General features: G+C 43.4%; 2 protein-coding genes across 10 annotated transcripts in view; one reads left to right on the forward strand and one right to left on the reverse strand.

The window, feature by feature from the left end:
• swt1 (SWT1 RNA endoribonuclease homolog) overlaps positions 1 to 3,726 on the reverse strand; it is a 27,271-nt gene extending 23,545 nt beyond the window's left edge. For 4 of the 7 annotated variants that reach the window (XR_002837302.2, XM_023804535.2, XM_023804536.2 and 1 more), the window contains exons 1-3: positions 3,221 to 3,726; positions 1,443 to 1,535; positions 983 to 1,059 (exon numbers count right to left, since the gene is read on the reverse strand). Coding sequence is in view for 6 of the 7 variants with exons in the window: in XM_023804535.2 (XP_023660303.2) it covers positions 983 to 1,059; positions 1,443 to 1,535; positions 3,221 to 3,259 (209 nt within the window). In the remaining variant the exon portion in view is untranslated. The other 3 variants (XM_023804537.2, XM_023804539.2, XM_023804538.2) reach the window with 3 other exon arrangements.
• Positions 2,779 to 12,116, forward strand: trmt1l (tRNA methyltransferase 1-like). Of its 3 annotated transcripts, none has more exons than XM_023804544.2 (16): positions 2,779 to 2,886; positions 3,732 to 3,863; positions 3,977 to 4,039; positions 4,154 to 4,267; positions 4,420 to 4,484; positions 4,718 to 4,874; positions 5,345 to 5,465; positions 5,705 to 5,784; positions 6,002 to 6,248; positions 8,067 to 8,279; positions 8,774 to 8,964; positions 9,182 to 9,260; positions 9,352 to 9,518; positions 9,634 to 9,699; positions 9,991 to 10,117; positions 10,534 to 12,116. In XM_023804544.2, exons 1-16 carry the CDS (start codon positions 2,826 to 2,828, stop codon positions 10,733 to 10,735), a joined length of 2,085 nt encoding a protein of 694 aa, XP_023660312.2. In that variant the 5' UTR covers positions 2,779 to 2,825; the 3' UTR covers positions 10,736 to 12,116. The 3 variants fall into 3 exon arrangements, with proteins under 3 accessions (XP_023660312.2, XP_023660310.2, XP_023660311.2); XM_023804542.2 differs by having other exon boundaries at positions 2,781 to 2,886; positions 3,720 to 3,863; XM_023804543.2 differs by having other exon boundaries at positions 2,781 to 2,886; positions 3,723 to 3,863.
• The last annotated feature ends 544 nt before the right edge of the window (positions 12,117 to 12,660 follow it).

Raw genomic sequence — 12,660 nt, forward strand, 5'->3', positions numbered from 1 at the left:
GGACTTCCCTACATACACAGACAAACCAGTCAAGGCTTAACCGCATTCCCATCATGCACTTATTTTCCAGGCCTTCTTTCCTATTATTCTACCACAATTTTTAAGGAATAATAAACAAAGCTGAAATATATTAAGGTCATAAGCAGCCATGACTGTTGAGTTTTCCAAGCAACAGGAAAATAAGTGCAAATTAATGCAGCTTGAAGTTGTTTGTAATGTGTTATCTCATTGAAAGACACCTTGGACAAAAGTGTCAGCTAAATCAAAATAAATGAAAAGTTATGCAACTTGTGAACATGGAAAGAGAGCAGATTCACATTTCTTGCATGGTAATGAACAGTCAACTTGGGCTTGTGGAGATTCCCTGTCCCTTATGGTCAGTATGTATCTTTTGTACCTAATAATTTGTTTATTTTAAGAAGTGCTGGACAAATATACACAACTAGTAAAATATGTAGTGGGTGATCTGTCTGGGTCCTTCCTGCTAATGCTTGCCACCCAAATAGTATTGCATTTAACATCCACCTTGTACAGCATGGGGTTGAATCCCACCACATTAAGCAGGTGGCCTGACCACTAGAAGCCTGTACCCCGAAACTGGATTTTTAAGTTAGCGAGATAACTTGTTGAATTTAATGTAGGCAGGGTTGAATGTAAGTGAACAAAGATAAAGTCCATTTTAACTGTAATACCTGAAATCTGACAAGTTATGCAGGTAAGAAAACCAGGTGGTGAACACCTAGCCTGGGAGTGTGAAAGACAAGAGATTTTATGAATGTAAAATCTCACATAGTTGCATAGGAGCAATAAAGGCACCATTATTCACAGTGCTGTTCACATCCCTATAGTAGATAAGAGTATCACTGGTCAGGGAAAAAAATAATTAAAAATTAATTCAATAAAAAATAAAATAGTACACATGGCGCATCATAATTTATCTAAATATCTTGTCTGAATATAAAATGACTCCTGTCATTCTCACCTGGACTGACTGGTGCTCTGACTCTCCTCTTCACCAACTTTGGCTTTCTTTTTGGTGTGGTCCTTCATGTAGGATGACTGAAAAGTTTAAACATAACATTATGCTGATATAGTGTATAATTAAATATTTCAGCCATAAGCATAAAAAAACACCGAGTGGTGTTTCAGAGTACTGGGGTAAAGCCGAGGGGATATTTATTTATTTATTCCCAGCAAGACTGATACACGCTGACAAAACCAGGGTGAGCATATTTTGCTTTGCAAAAAAATGGGGCATCTGGGGCAGGACCCAAAGCGAAGCGTCAAAGCAACGCATTCCGACAGACGATAGGAAATGCTAACGTGAAACAAAGCAAAAACACACGCATTTCAGGCATTTTTAGATCCCAGAAAAGAAGACAAGTAAAGGAAGAATAGAATGCATGGTCACCCTAGACAAAACAAACTCGTGATAAATTTACCAATTCGGCATCTTCTTTAAAAGATGACGGTGACACCTTTTTCTCCTTTCGCTTCTTCTTTTTGGAAGATTTCTTCATTTTCAAAACAATTCCCTTAAAAGAACAATAACTAATAACGTAAATATTTTAATATAGCCCAGCAAGGTTAGGAAGTAGGTGCAATAAGAATAACGTTTTTCTCCAGGATATTCGGTATCATTCAAATACAAACTTTTAATACAAACATAGTGCACTGGATAAGCAGCAGAAAGATGGGTTTTGTTAAAAGTACAGGTATTTGCCGTGACAGCCCTTTCCAGTAGCTTATCATGTTTTCACTGAAAATGGAAAGTATCCGACAATATTACAACAAACATGTCACGCAATGACGTCCCCTAAACCCGCTGTTTAGCTAATTGCTCAGCTAGGTACTTGGCTAACTGGCTGTCTTACGTTTTCGGTCAAGCTAATTCATCAGCTAATTAGGATACTAATCTGTATTCATATTCCCAGATCCTACAGTCAAATCTGACATTTTACTGGACTGTAAGAATTTAAACGGATTCGTAAAGTCCGCCATTGGACAACAAACCAAACACAAGGAAATTGACTGACCACAACAACTAGTACCCGGTTATAAACACACATCCGGGTAACGCTGCTGGACGTATCACGTGATGTTGAGTGACTCGCGCCGGGGCGTTTTTCTGAACCTGCGCAGCAGCGACCAGCCCATCTAATTGGCGAAAACTTGTCCTGTGATAATTGCACTTATTTTCATCCAGATTGCTGAGAATCCTTTAAGCAAAGTTGTTTAGCACCCTTTTGTTCCGGCTGTTTATATAAATATCATGATTTTGAACCCAAATTGGATATGTTATATTACTTGTGAATTTTTTGTATTATTATTATTATTATTTGTACTATATAGAGACATAAATGGTATATACAAGTCCATGTCTTATACAGCATGGATCCCTCTCAATAATTACGATGAATCCCCCCCATACATTTTTATAAATAATGCATTTGAAGACTGTACTCAAATGACTACTTTACATTTTCAATCTTGTTAGAAGAATAATAATGATCTACAAGGTAATTTAATAGGATTTTAGATTATTTTATTTCAAAAGGCAGAACATATAGACAATTCAGTATATAAAATTGCAGAATTTGCTCATACTTTAAAATAATATTATTACTTAGAATATTTAGAATAAAATATATGTAAAATCCTCAGCCATTTTTATTTATTTATTTTACCAAATCAATAGGTAATAATACGTGTATAACATATTTTCTATGTAAACTGCTCTGTACCCACATTCCTACATATTGTTGCTTTACGCAGAGTACGTAGAGTGGAAAGCGCAAATACGAATTTTACTCTAGTTTAGTAAAATGGCGGAGCAAAAGGAAGAAGACGCTATTCAACTACATCAGGAGGCCGTCGATAAAAATAGTAAGTAAACGGATTGTTCTGCACGTTTCATGTTAATTAAATTGATCGTTTTTAAGAAACAAAGCATACAGTTTTTTTTTATCATGTGGCGTCTTCTGTTAATTTTTTTCGCATTCGACTTTTTAGCGGCTATCGTGGTTGAGGGCCTCATCACGGAGCTCCGCAATAGGACCTAGTTCGTATATAATTACAATCACGTAATATATTAATTTTTGAAAATAGTGTTATTCTCAAAAAGCAGTTTGGTTTATAGTTATGCAGTGTTCGAAGTACTGAATCTCTTGCCAATTTTAATTCCCACTTAATTTGAATTTTATAGGAGCCTTGGTCTTACCGTGGAGCTCTGCAGGAGGACCGTCTTAGTTCCGAACATGTTCGATTTCGTTTGCGCAACATAAACTGCATTTATAACTAACGTTTCTGTACAATATAAGTAGTATCCCCAGTAAATCAGGCGCCACGATGATGACTTTATCCTGTTAAATGTCTGACTACTTATAACGTTAACACTAATAAATTATTGACTTTAGAATGCAATGTAACACACCGAAATCGACATTTTTCCCAATATCCGCAACATTGCACGGAAGGTGTCGTGCGTTTTATGGTTACCGTAAAAGAAGCCAAATGAAACTATTTTTCGGTTTTAAAAAGCACTGTAAATAGCAATCCGAATTCTGTAACGGTGTGTCCTCACTTCTGCTAAGAAACATCTTCACTATTTATTTTTTCCAACTTTTGTATTCCACAAATAACTAGTTCAACTGTTCGTAATTTCTGAAAGCCAGGTTTAATTTCCGAGGCCAATAAATACTCTCGCATCTTTTTTCCTGTTGGCGATGGAGGTCCTCAACGCATAGCGATCAACCCGGAGGAGAAGAGCAAAGACCTGGTCGATATTCCTGCTACACCAGCCAGTAGCGCAAAAACGGAGTCATCTTCTGACAATGAGAGAAACGCGTCTGTGTCTTCCTCTGGTAAAGAGAGCAGTTGATATTTATTTTTCCGTGTGTACACCCTGCATACGATGTGAAGCCTATAGACGGTATTAAATGGATCATGATTTAATTATATTATGTGGCCATTTCAGAGAGACATGTATCGATTCAGACTGAGCTGGAGGGCCTGGAAAAGCTGGTAGACCTTAATGGAGGCAAGTAAAGAGTACTATCTGACACCTTCTCTGATTATAGGCTACAGTACTGCTGTCACATGTTGCCTATCTTTTCTGTGGGATGGTACTTAAGGCAATCTGCTCTGTGTGCAGCTGGCAGAAAGAACTGCCCACTTTGTCCAGAGGAAAAGTTCAAAGCTTGTTACAGTCACAAACTACGGCGCCACCTACAGAACCTACACTGGAAGGTCTACGTGGAGTTTGAAGGTTTAGATCCCAGCGTTCGATGTTTTTACCATGTGTAGTGTGTTTTGAATTATTACCAGTAGTGAGTCTTTTGTATTGGGTGTTTGTTGTCACTGTCACTTGTTCTAAATGTATGAATTTTAATAACAAGTGACAATCGTCTGGTTGTTCAGGTCAGAGAATGTGCATCTGTCACCTGCCCTGCAGACAGCTGAAGCCCAGCCCCAATGGAGACCAGGTGAGGTCCCAAGAGTCAAATCATTAAACTTTGTCCTGATGCCAAATGGCTACCTAAGCAGGGTTCTGGAGACATGACAGTATGTCTCTCCCCCCCCCCCCGGTCCATCCAGTCTGCCGTACTTTCCTGTAAATCACTCTTCATATCCTGTTTAAACAAGGGGCTGGGCTCATTGTACTCAGTTATTGCATAGCTGGTAAGGAATGACTAGTTCTGTTACAATTGTTTGCTAGGCCACTGGTCGGTTGGTAGCCCATTATCACTGCGTGGTTTGCTCAGTGACCATTGCCCGCAAGACTGACATGATCAGCCACCTCAAGCGCCACGTGAACAAGGGCGAGACTGAGGCCAGCTACACTGGGAGCGCGGAGGTGCCTTTTGAGGATCCAGGTCAGTCCCGCATCACTGCCATTAAAACCTTGCTCTCCTTTCTTCTTTCAGCATAGCCTCGTGATTAGGAGGTCTAAGTCCAGAAAGGAACCTGCTGGTTCTGTATTTGCACAGCTCACAGAACCACGTCATTAAACATATATTGCAGGGGTGGACAATGTAATCCACAAAGGGCTGGTGTGTATGCAGGTTTTCGCTGCAACTCCCTAATTAGATTACTAATTAGAGGACTGATTGGCTGAGGAGTCCTCACACCTGGGTTTGAACAGCTGACCTACAAGTCATCCCAAAAACCTGCATACACACCGGCCCTTTGCAGATAAGACTGGCCACCCCTGATATAATGTATAAATAGGTGAACTTTAAAGCTGAAAGCTGTGTGAATTTTATTACCATAACCCACCTTGCAATACAGAATATTTCTTTTGGCATTTAGATTTATAATAATCGTAATATTATTTTCTTTTCAGTTCCTTCTGGACAGACCTATGAAATAATGAAAGAATTGGGGACCAATGTTCAGCTCCTTCCGAACTACACCACCCCGCAGAAGAGTGACACATACTTCAACCGGAAAATGAAAATGAACAGGTCTTGAGGGGCTGCACACAGATGGCCTCCCTAACTGATTGGTCATAGGTTTTTATGAGAGGGAGATTTCAACTTGACTCTTGGTCTTGCAGTTTCAGTTTCAGACGGTCAGATTAATGGATTCAGAATTGTTTTTTTTGAGTTTGAACAAACTTTTTACTTCCGTATCCAGAAGACATTTTATTCTATTGTTTGTGCGCTCCGAGCAGTGACTGCATTGTTGTGATGTCCTTCTGCAGACAGCTTGTGTTCTGCTCGTTGGCAGTTCTGGCAGGAGAGAGAAACCCTCTTGAGTGTCTCGATGCCTTTGGTGCCACAGGTAAGTTCTGGACAGTATGTCCCAGGCTCATAGTTCTGCAGATTTTTTAATTGTTTTTTTGGACCTCAAACTCTTTGTCACTATGAAGAGGTAAGATGGTATGTTCCAGCATCTGTATGACATCATTCAGCTGACAGGGCAGAGTAGGTGAATCAGAGGGTGTAATTATGAGTGTGAGCTCACTCAGCAGATTGTGTCCCCGCCCTGTTCACTGCAGGCATCATGGGTCTACAGTGGGCTAAGCATCTTCGCAACTCGGTCAAGGTGACCATCAATGACATCAACGAGGCCTGCGTTAAAATGATCCGGGAAAACTGCCACCTCAACAACATCCGAGTGGAAGGCAATCGAGGGTCCCGGCACGCCGACGATGCCGGCAATGCCAAAGATGCACCCGTCGCGTCGGTGGAGGTCGTCAAGATGGATGCCAATGTTGTTATGCACTTGCGCCCTTTCGACTACATGTGAGTAGAGTGGCCACGGGATGGGGGTAGGGGTGCTGTCACAGAAACCACGGTGATGGGTAAAAAAAAAAAGTGATTAAAAACGTGTTGTTTTTGTCTTGTATGCATGAAAAAGAATGTGCAGACTTAGCAATAGTATTATTCAGTTTCCACCAAATCTGCTCCACACTGTTTGACTGCACCGTGCGCTAGATATCCTCACAATTATTGGCACCTTTGGGCACCACTCGTTTGCTGGGTCTAACACATTTCTCGATCCTGACAATTCCTCTAAATATCCATACTATCATCTCTGGAGTTAATTGGATTCTTCTCCTCATTATAATAATGAGTACTTGGTGCTTCTGGGAGAAATCTTACTGTTGGAGTGTATGGGCTTGGCCCCTGTACTACAAATTTACAAACCTCGCATACACAGTGCATGCCTTCCCCACACATACCAAGACTCCGGTCACGCTTATTTCCTCTTCATTCGATCGCTCATTCGGACAGACTTTTTGTTCACTAGTTCATCACTATACACTGTCTGATTCCCTGCCCCAGCGCTCTGTTGGTATGACGCGTGCCCGTCACAAGTCTCCTGGGCACCGATGCTCTCAGGCATTATGACCCACACGAAACGCAGTAGTCGGCTGCCCTAGCACAAACAATAAAGACAGCTAGCCAGTGACTTCTGCCGTCTGTACTCAGAACCTTGCACAGATTCCCCTTAAACGATAATCAGAAGGAATTCACTTACTGCAGTCTTGGCTGAAGCAGGAGGGGTTTCCCGAAGCCTGTCCCAGGGTCTCAGCTTAGCAAATGATTATTTCCTGTTAGTCAGTTATTTTCTCACTCACGCAGTACCTTGACCCTCCATTCATCTGAAACATTCTCTCTCTCCTGTCTTCAACCTTGGGTAGTTGCCCTGGTAACTATCATTATCTGCTCGTTCTGCACCTCCTCTGCATGCCATGTGCTCTTGCTGTTAAACATCTTTCCTCTCTTCTCTCAAGCCAGTCTGGGTCATTGTGCCCTGAAATATATTCTTATTATTTCAGAGATAAATTAAGTTGAGTAAAAGTAACTTAAACTACTAAAATGTATAAAACTACCAGTCAAAAGTTTTTGCACACACTGAGATTTTCTACATTTGCATGTTACACAAATACAGACAATATTCTTTTCTAACAAATAATTTTACAGTACATTCACAATTTGAGTACCTTTATTAACAAGAAAATGTCATATCTTTGACTTATCAAAGTAACCTCTAGCAGTTGTAAAAGCAGAGAAAATTTGAGGCATTCCTTCTATAAGGGACATTAAATGCTGCTGTTTTGTGGGATGAAACAGTTAACTAGTGCATTTAGAGTTAAGGAAACTTGTTTTATTTGTCTTTCATTTATAGTTGTTCGCTCAACTTTCCAATACTTAACGAATAAAACAGCAGTTCATGAAATAAATGGGAAAAGTGGTAAAAACCCATGGTTTGCAGGAACTTAAGTGTAAACCACTAAAACCTATTAATTTCAAACTTATCTCCCACATGAATCACTGGCTTAAAAGTGACTCCTAACTGGTCAGGGATTGCAAACAAATTATTTACCGGGAGAAAGAGAAGAAACGATCTACACAAAAATTAAGGGTTTGTTATGCTCTAGGATCTTCATGTAAAATATTTATTATTGTTGATGTTGCTTCTGTTGTTAAATTCATATTTATCCATCTTCCTCATTCATGTATTTTTAAATTTAATTAAAGGGATGAAAAATGAATGCAATGCATTTTTAAAGTGATATTTTTGAAATGACCTATAATGTTTGCTGGTGGCTGCAGACACCTGGACCCCTTTGGGACAGCAGTGAACTACCTAGATGCGGCCTTTCGGAACGTGCGCAACCTTGGCATCGTGTCGGTGACGTCCACCGACACGGGGTCGCTGTACTCCAAGGCCCCGAACGTCACCCTGCGGCACTACGGCTGCCAGATTGTGAGGACGGAGTACTACAAGGAGCTGGCCGCACGCATGGTCGTCGCTACGGTGGCAAGGTGCTGCAAACTCAAGGGCAATTTTCTTGGTCAGTGTGTCATAGTCTTGGGGGAAACTCAGTTTAGGTTAGTGCGATGTTTGTTTGGTCTTCGTGTTGTAGGTTTGGGAATACATGTTTGTTTGGCGCATCGCTTGTTTGGTTAGTTTAGTTGTAGTCTTAAGAGAAATGTTTGTTTGATTAGTGCTTTTTTAGTTAGGTCAGTGCTTTGTGGTGGCTTTCGGAGGAATGTTTGGTCAAAGCCTTGTTGTTTTAGGGAAATGTGTGTTTAGTGATTACGGTTTAGACTTAAGGGGAATTAGCCTACAGCTTTAAGATTTCAATACATTAAAATATTTCAAATAAGACACATGACTCATGAGTCCTACTGTAAATTCGCATTCGTTTGTTTTGTCTGCTCTTATTTTCGCCTCACATCCCAGTAGATTTGTTAACTCAGTTGTGGCTGGTGGTGGATCCTAGGCCAGGAGCCTGACGTGTTCTGTCCCCCGGCAGGGCGGCCGCGCGCTGCAACAAGGGCATAGAGGTGCTGCTGGCCGTCGCCGTCGAGCACTTCGTGCTGGTGGTGGTGCGGCTGCTGCGGGGCCCCACGCAGGCCGACGAGGCGGTGAAGAAGATACGGCAGCTCCTGCACTGCCAGTGGTGTGAGGAGAGGGTCTTCCTGAAGCCCGGGAGCATGGTGGAAGGTCAGACCTGGGGGGGGGGCTTCCCTGCACTGTGACAGTATCGGGGGGGTGTGGGGCTCCGCTATCGTCTGCCTGATCTATCTATCCATACGCCCAACACCCATGTCACGCGCCTCTGTACGCTGTCCCACAGCAAGTTCCTCGGGCTTTACCATTGGCTATCTTGGCAAAGGTCAAAGGTCGTCACTCCTGCTCTCCTGATTTGCCGTGTTCCTAGAGAGCCTATACAGACAGCTACCCTGCAGCTGCCATGGGAGCATGCCGGGAAAGACGGCTGTGGAGCTGGGCCCCCTCTGGTAAGCATCGGCCCACCTCTGATATTCCCTCGACATGGGTGCGGGGGGAGGTGTCCCAGCTGTGTTTGATCTCTCTCTTCCCCTTCTCCAGGGCAGGTCCCCTTTTCAACACGGGCTTCCTCCGCCGCATGCTGGCCGCAGCCGTGCAGTACAGCATGGATGACGTGCAGCCGCTGGTGAAGACGCTCATCTGCGAGTCGGAGTGCACCACCCTCAAGTCCTTCTCTGTCCACGGCCCCACCCTGCACGCCAATCAGGGTGCGCTGCTGCATCTTGGCCGCCAGCGACTAGCAGCCCCCCCGCCGTTAGCTTCATGACGACATGTTTTGATTTGTGTTTTATGAAAAATCGCAGTTTCTCCTCCCCTTTTCAGTGGAATGCGGTGTGGTCATTAAAACGGTACAGAAGGCAGAGGACACAGCCTCAGTGGACCAATCAGGTGATGTAGCTTTCATGGAGAAATATAGTGGCATTTCCCCATTTGAGGAAGAGCTGTTTTGCGCAGCGAATCATTGCATTACTTCATTGCACAGTTTGAGTGCCTTATGGCGCCCTCTACAGTCATGGTGGGATGTGACTGTAGGTCCCTGAGCCAGGGAATCGGTTCTTTAGCACAGGCGGCCAATCTGTTTGCCTGATAGGTTGGCGGTCTTGGGGATGCGGGCTTGACATTATGCAGCATGGTAGGAGATCGTGTTTTGTGCACGTAATTGGACGGTCTGCGCCGTAGGGAAGAGGAAGACGACTGAGGAGTCCGGGAACGTGCTGAAGAAAGCAAAGTCGGAGACGTCGATGGAGCACCCGGCGTTCTACTACAGCATCCACCGGCACAGCATCCGCGGCATGAACATGCCCAAGTGAGCGTTAACCCCCCCTCCCCCACCCTAACTGCACTCCGAAACAATGAAGCAAACAAAACACTTCACTAAAACATTACCTGCAAGGGGCGTAAATTCAGCCCAGTGTTAGTTTAAACAGAATCATAAATCCGGCATTCCGTCTCTGGAAAATGAAATCGCATAATTTATTTCATATTTGTATAATTGTTATATGATGTCTGGCTAACATTCAGCTAAATTCTCTGGTCTGGGGGCTGTTTGCCCTCAAAGGTCAATTTTATTTATTTGTTGGTTTGTTTGTTTTTTGTTTATAACAAGATTACTTCATAGCATTGTAATTTAGCCATGGCCAAAGCTGCATTGAGTAGCTAACAGTAATGTTACAATATAGAGGCGTGTGTTCAGTCTAAGCCGTTGTATTTGCTCATCGGCAGGTTGAACAAATTTCTCCAGTACCTGACAGAGGCAGGATTCCGGGTCAGCCGGACCCACTTCGACCCGACGGGGGTGCGCACCGACGCCACCCTGAGCCAGTTCAAGGCAGTGCTGACCAAGTACAGCGTGCCCACCTACTCCGCCACGCAGGTGGGGGCCCGCAGCCTGAGTGTCGACGAGTGCTGCCGGCCCGTGGAGTGACCCCCCCCCCCCCCCCGGGGTGGCCTTGCGTGGCCCTGAGATGATGAACACGTTCTTACTGCACTGATACTTTCCCTTTATTGTGATTTTATTTTTATAATATTTCTTCTTTTAAAGCGCTGTAGCTTATCAGCCTTTTTTTAAAGGGGTCTTTTACTTTTTTTCTTTGCATCACAAAGACCAAACACTGTTTTGAAACCGCAGCCCAGACTCTCTCTGATTGTGCCCCGAGTTATGAAGTACGCTTTACCGAGCAGGTGACCCTTTCCCACGCTTTTGGAAGCTGGTGGCCCCCCACCTTTACTGGGTCTCCCAACGCTGAGACCCAAGGGTCAGCTTGAGCCCTTCCTCTTAGGAGTGAGCTGTGAAGAACCCAACTTATTTTAATGCTATGGAGACTGGATGGGGTACTGCTATATTGCTTGGTTTTATGGTAATTTCAGAAAGATACATTAAACATGGATGTGAAATACATGGTGATATTTACTTTATAAGTGAAGCTGTGAAGCATACTGTTGTTGCATTCGTATCACGACGCCTTTTCCCTATAATAGGGGCGTCTTGGTGGTTTTGTGGTTGTAACTGTGGCCTCACACCTCCAGACTGTGCGCTTGTGGGTTTCCTCTCACCTCAGAATCATGGTTCGGGTGAATTTGTGTGAGTGGCTGTCCGTCCCCTGCCTGTCCAGCTGTACCTGCCGACATCGGCCTTCCTTAACCTGCACTAGAAAGACCGATTGGATCGTTCTTGTGCAGTATTTAAAATGAATACGTCACCGTTAATCTGTTCTATTTCATAAACAGAAAGCAGCTCTCAAAAGCCGGTCAGCTACGTCCTTCAAGGTGAAGATCAGGCATTTCAGCCTTTTTTTTTCTTCTTTTTCCCTATATAGAGTATGTGAAAATTAGAAAATCCATTGGCATTGATTTCAACTGCACACTGCACACACTGCAACTCTCAGCGCAGCTTCTGTTTAAGTCGAACTCTTACAGCCTATTTTTTTTTTGTTGAAATACGTGCACCGCTTTGCCCGCCACAAGCACTCAGTTTGGTCGCACAATACCACAGGGCAACACTCAACCGCCAGCTAATTATTTTGAAATTAGTTATTTTAGCGTGTTCAGTTACTGCTATTTTAGGTCTGTTTCTTTCTATACATGGTGTGCACAGCACAGCATATCCATCTTTAGTGGTCAAGCACACACATTCATATAAATAAAGCCAGTGCCATCCTACCTGATTCTGGGGCTGAGTACTCTGCCAGCTTGCTGTTCAATTAACAGGGGATGGATAAGAGGTAAATGAGATATAACAGATTTTGACAACCCATTCTCTCCTCTAATGCTTCAACAGTGTCCAAAATAAAGGATTAATTCTTGTAGACTATTTGGTTCTTTCAGACACGTTTCAGCACTACGCTATCTTCCGCGTGGTAGGACACCGAGTATGGCATAGTGCCCAAAAGCGTCCGTCATTTGCCATGCCTTCAATAAATCGATGAGAGTATATGCACCTTTTTTTCATTAAGTCTTTAATTAACTTGCACCCAGCTGAATTGAACTTGAATGCACCTGGTCTCCTGTAGGTGGACTAAAAATCTCAGCCTCGCCTATTGCACGCATTTCAGGGAACCTGTAAGGCAGGGCTGGGGAACCTGTTCCATGGAGGGCCATTGTGGGTGCGGGTTTTTGGGATGACCTCTCCGTCAGGCAATAATAAAACAGTGGTTCTCAACTCCAATCCTGGAGACCCACTGTGATTGGCTGATTGAGAGCTCATCCCAAAAACCCGCACCCACATTGGCCCTCCATGGATCAGGTTCCCCGCCCATGCTGTAAGGCAAAGCCGGTTGTATGCAATGTTTCTGTAAGTTATTTATAATTTCATTAAAACGCTGCTTTGTCACTGACCTGATCGGCCCACAC

The sequence above is a fragment of the Paramormyrops kingsleyae genome, chromosome 15 (assembly GCF_048594095.1).
Source record: "Paramormyrops kingsleyae isolate MSU_618 chromosome 15, PKINGS_0.4, whole genome shotgun sequence".
In the NCBI taxonomy this organism is placed as follows: domain Eukaryota; kingdom Metazoa; phylum Chordata; class Actinopteri; order Osteoglossiformes; family Mormyridae; genus Paramormyrops; species Paramormyrops kingsleyae.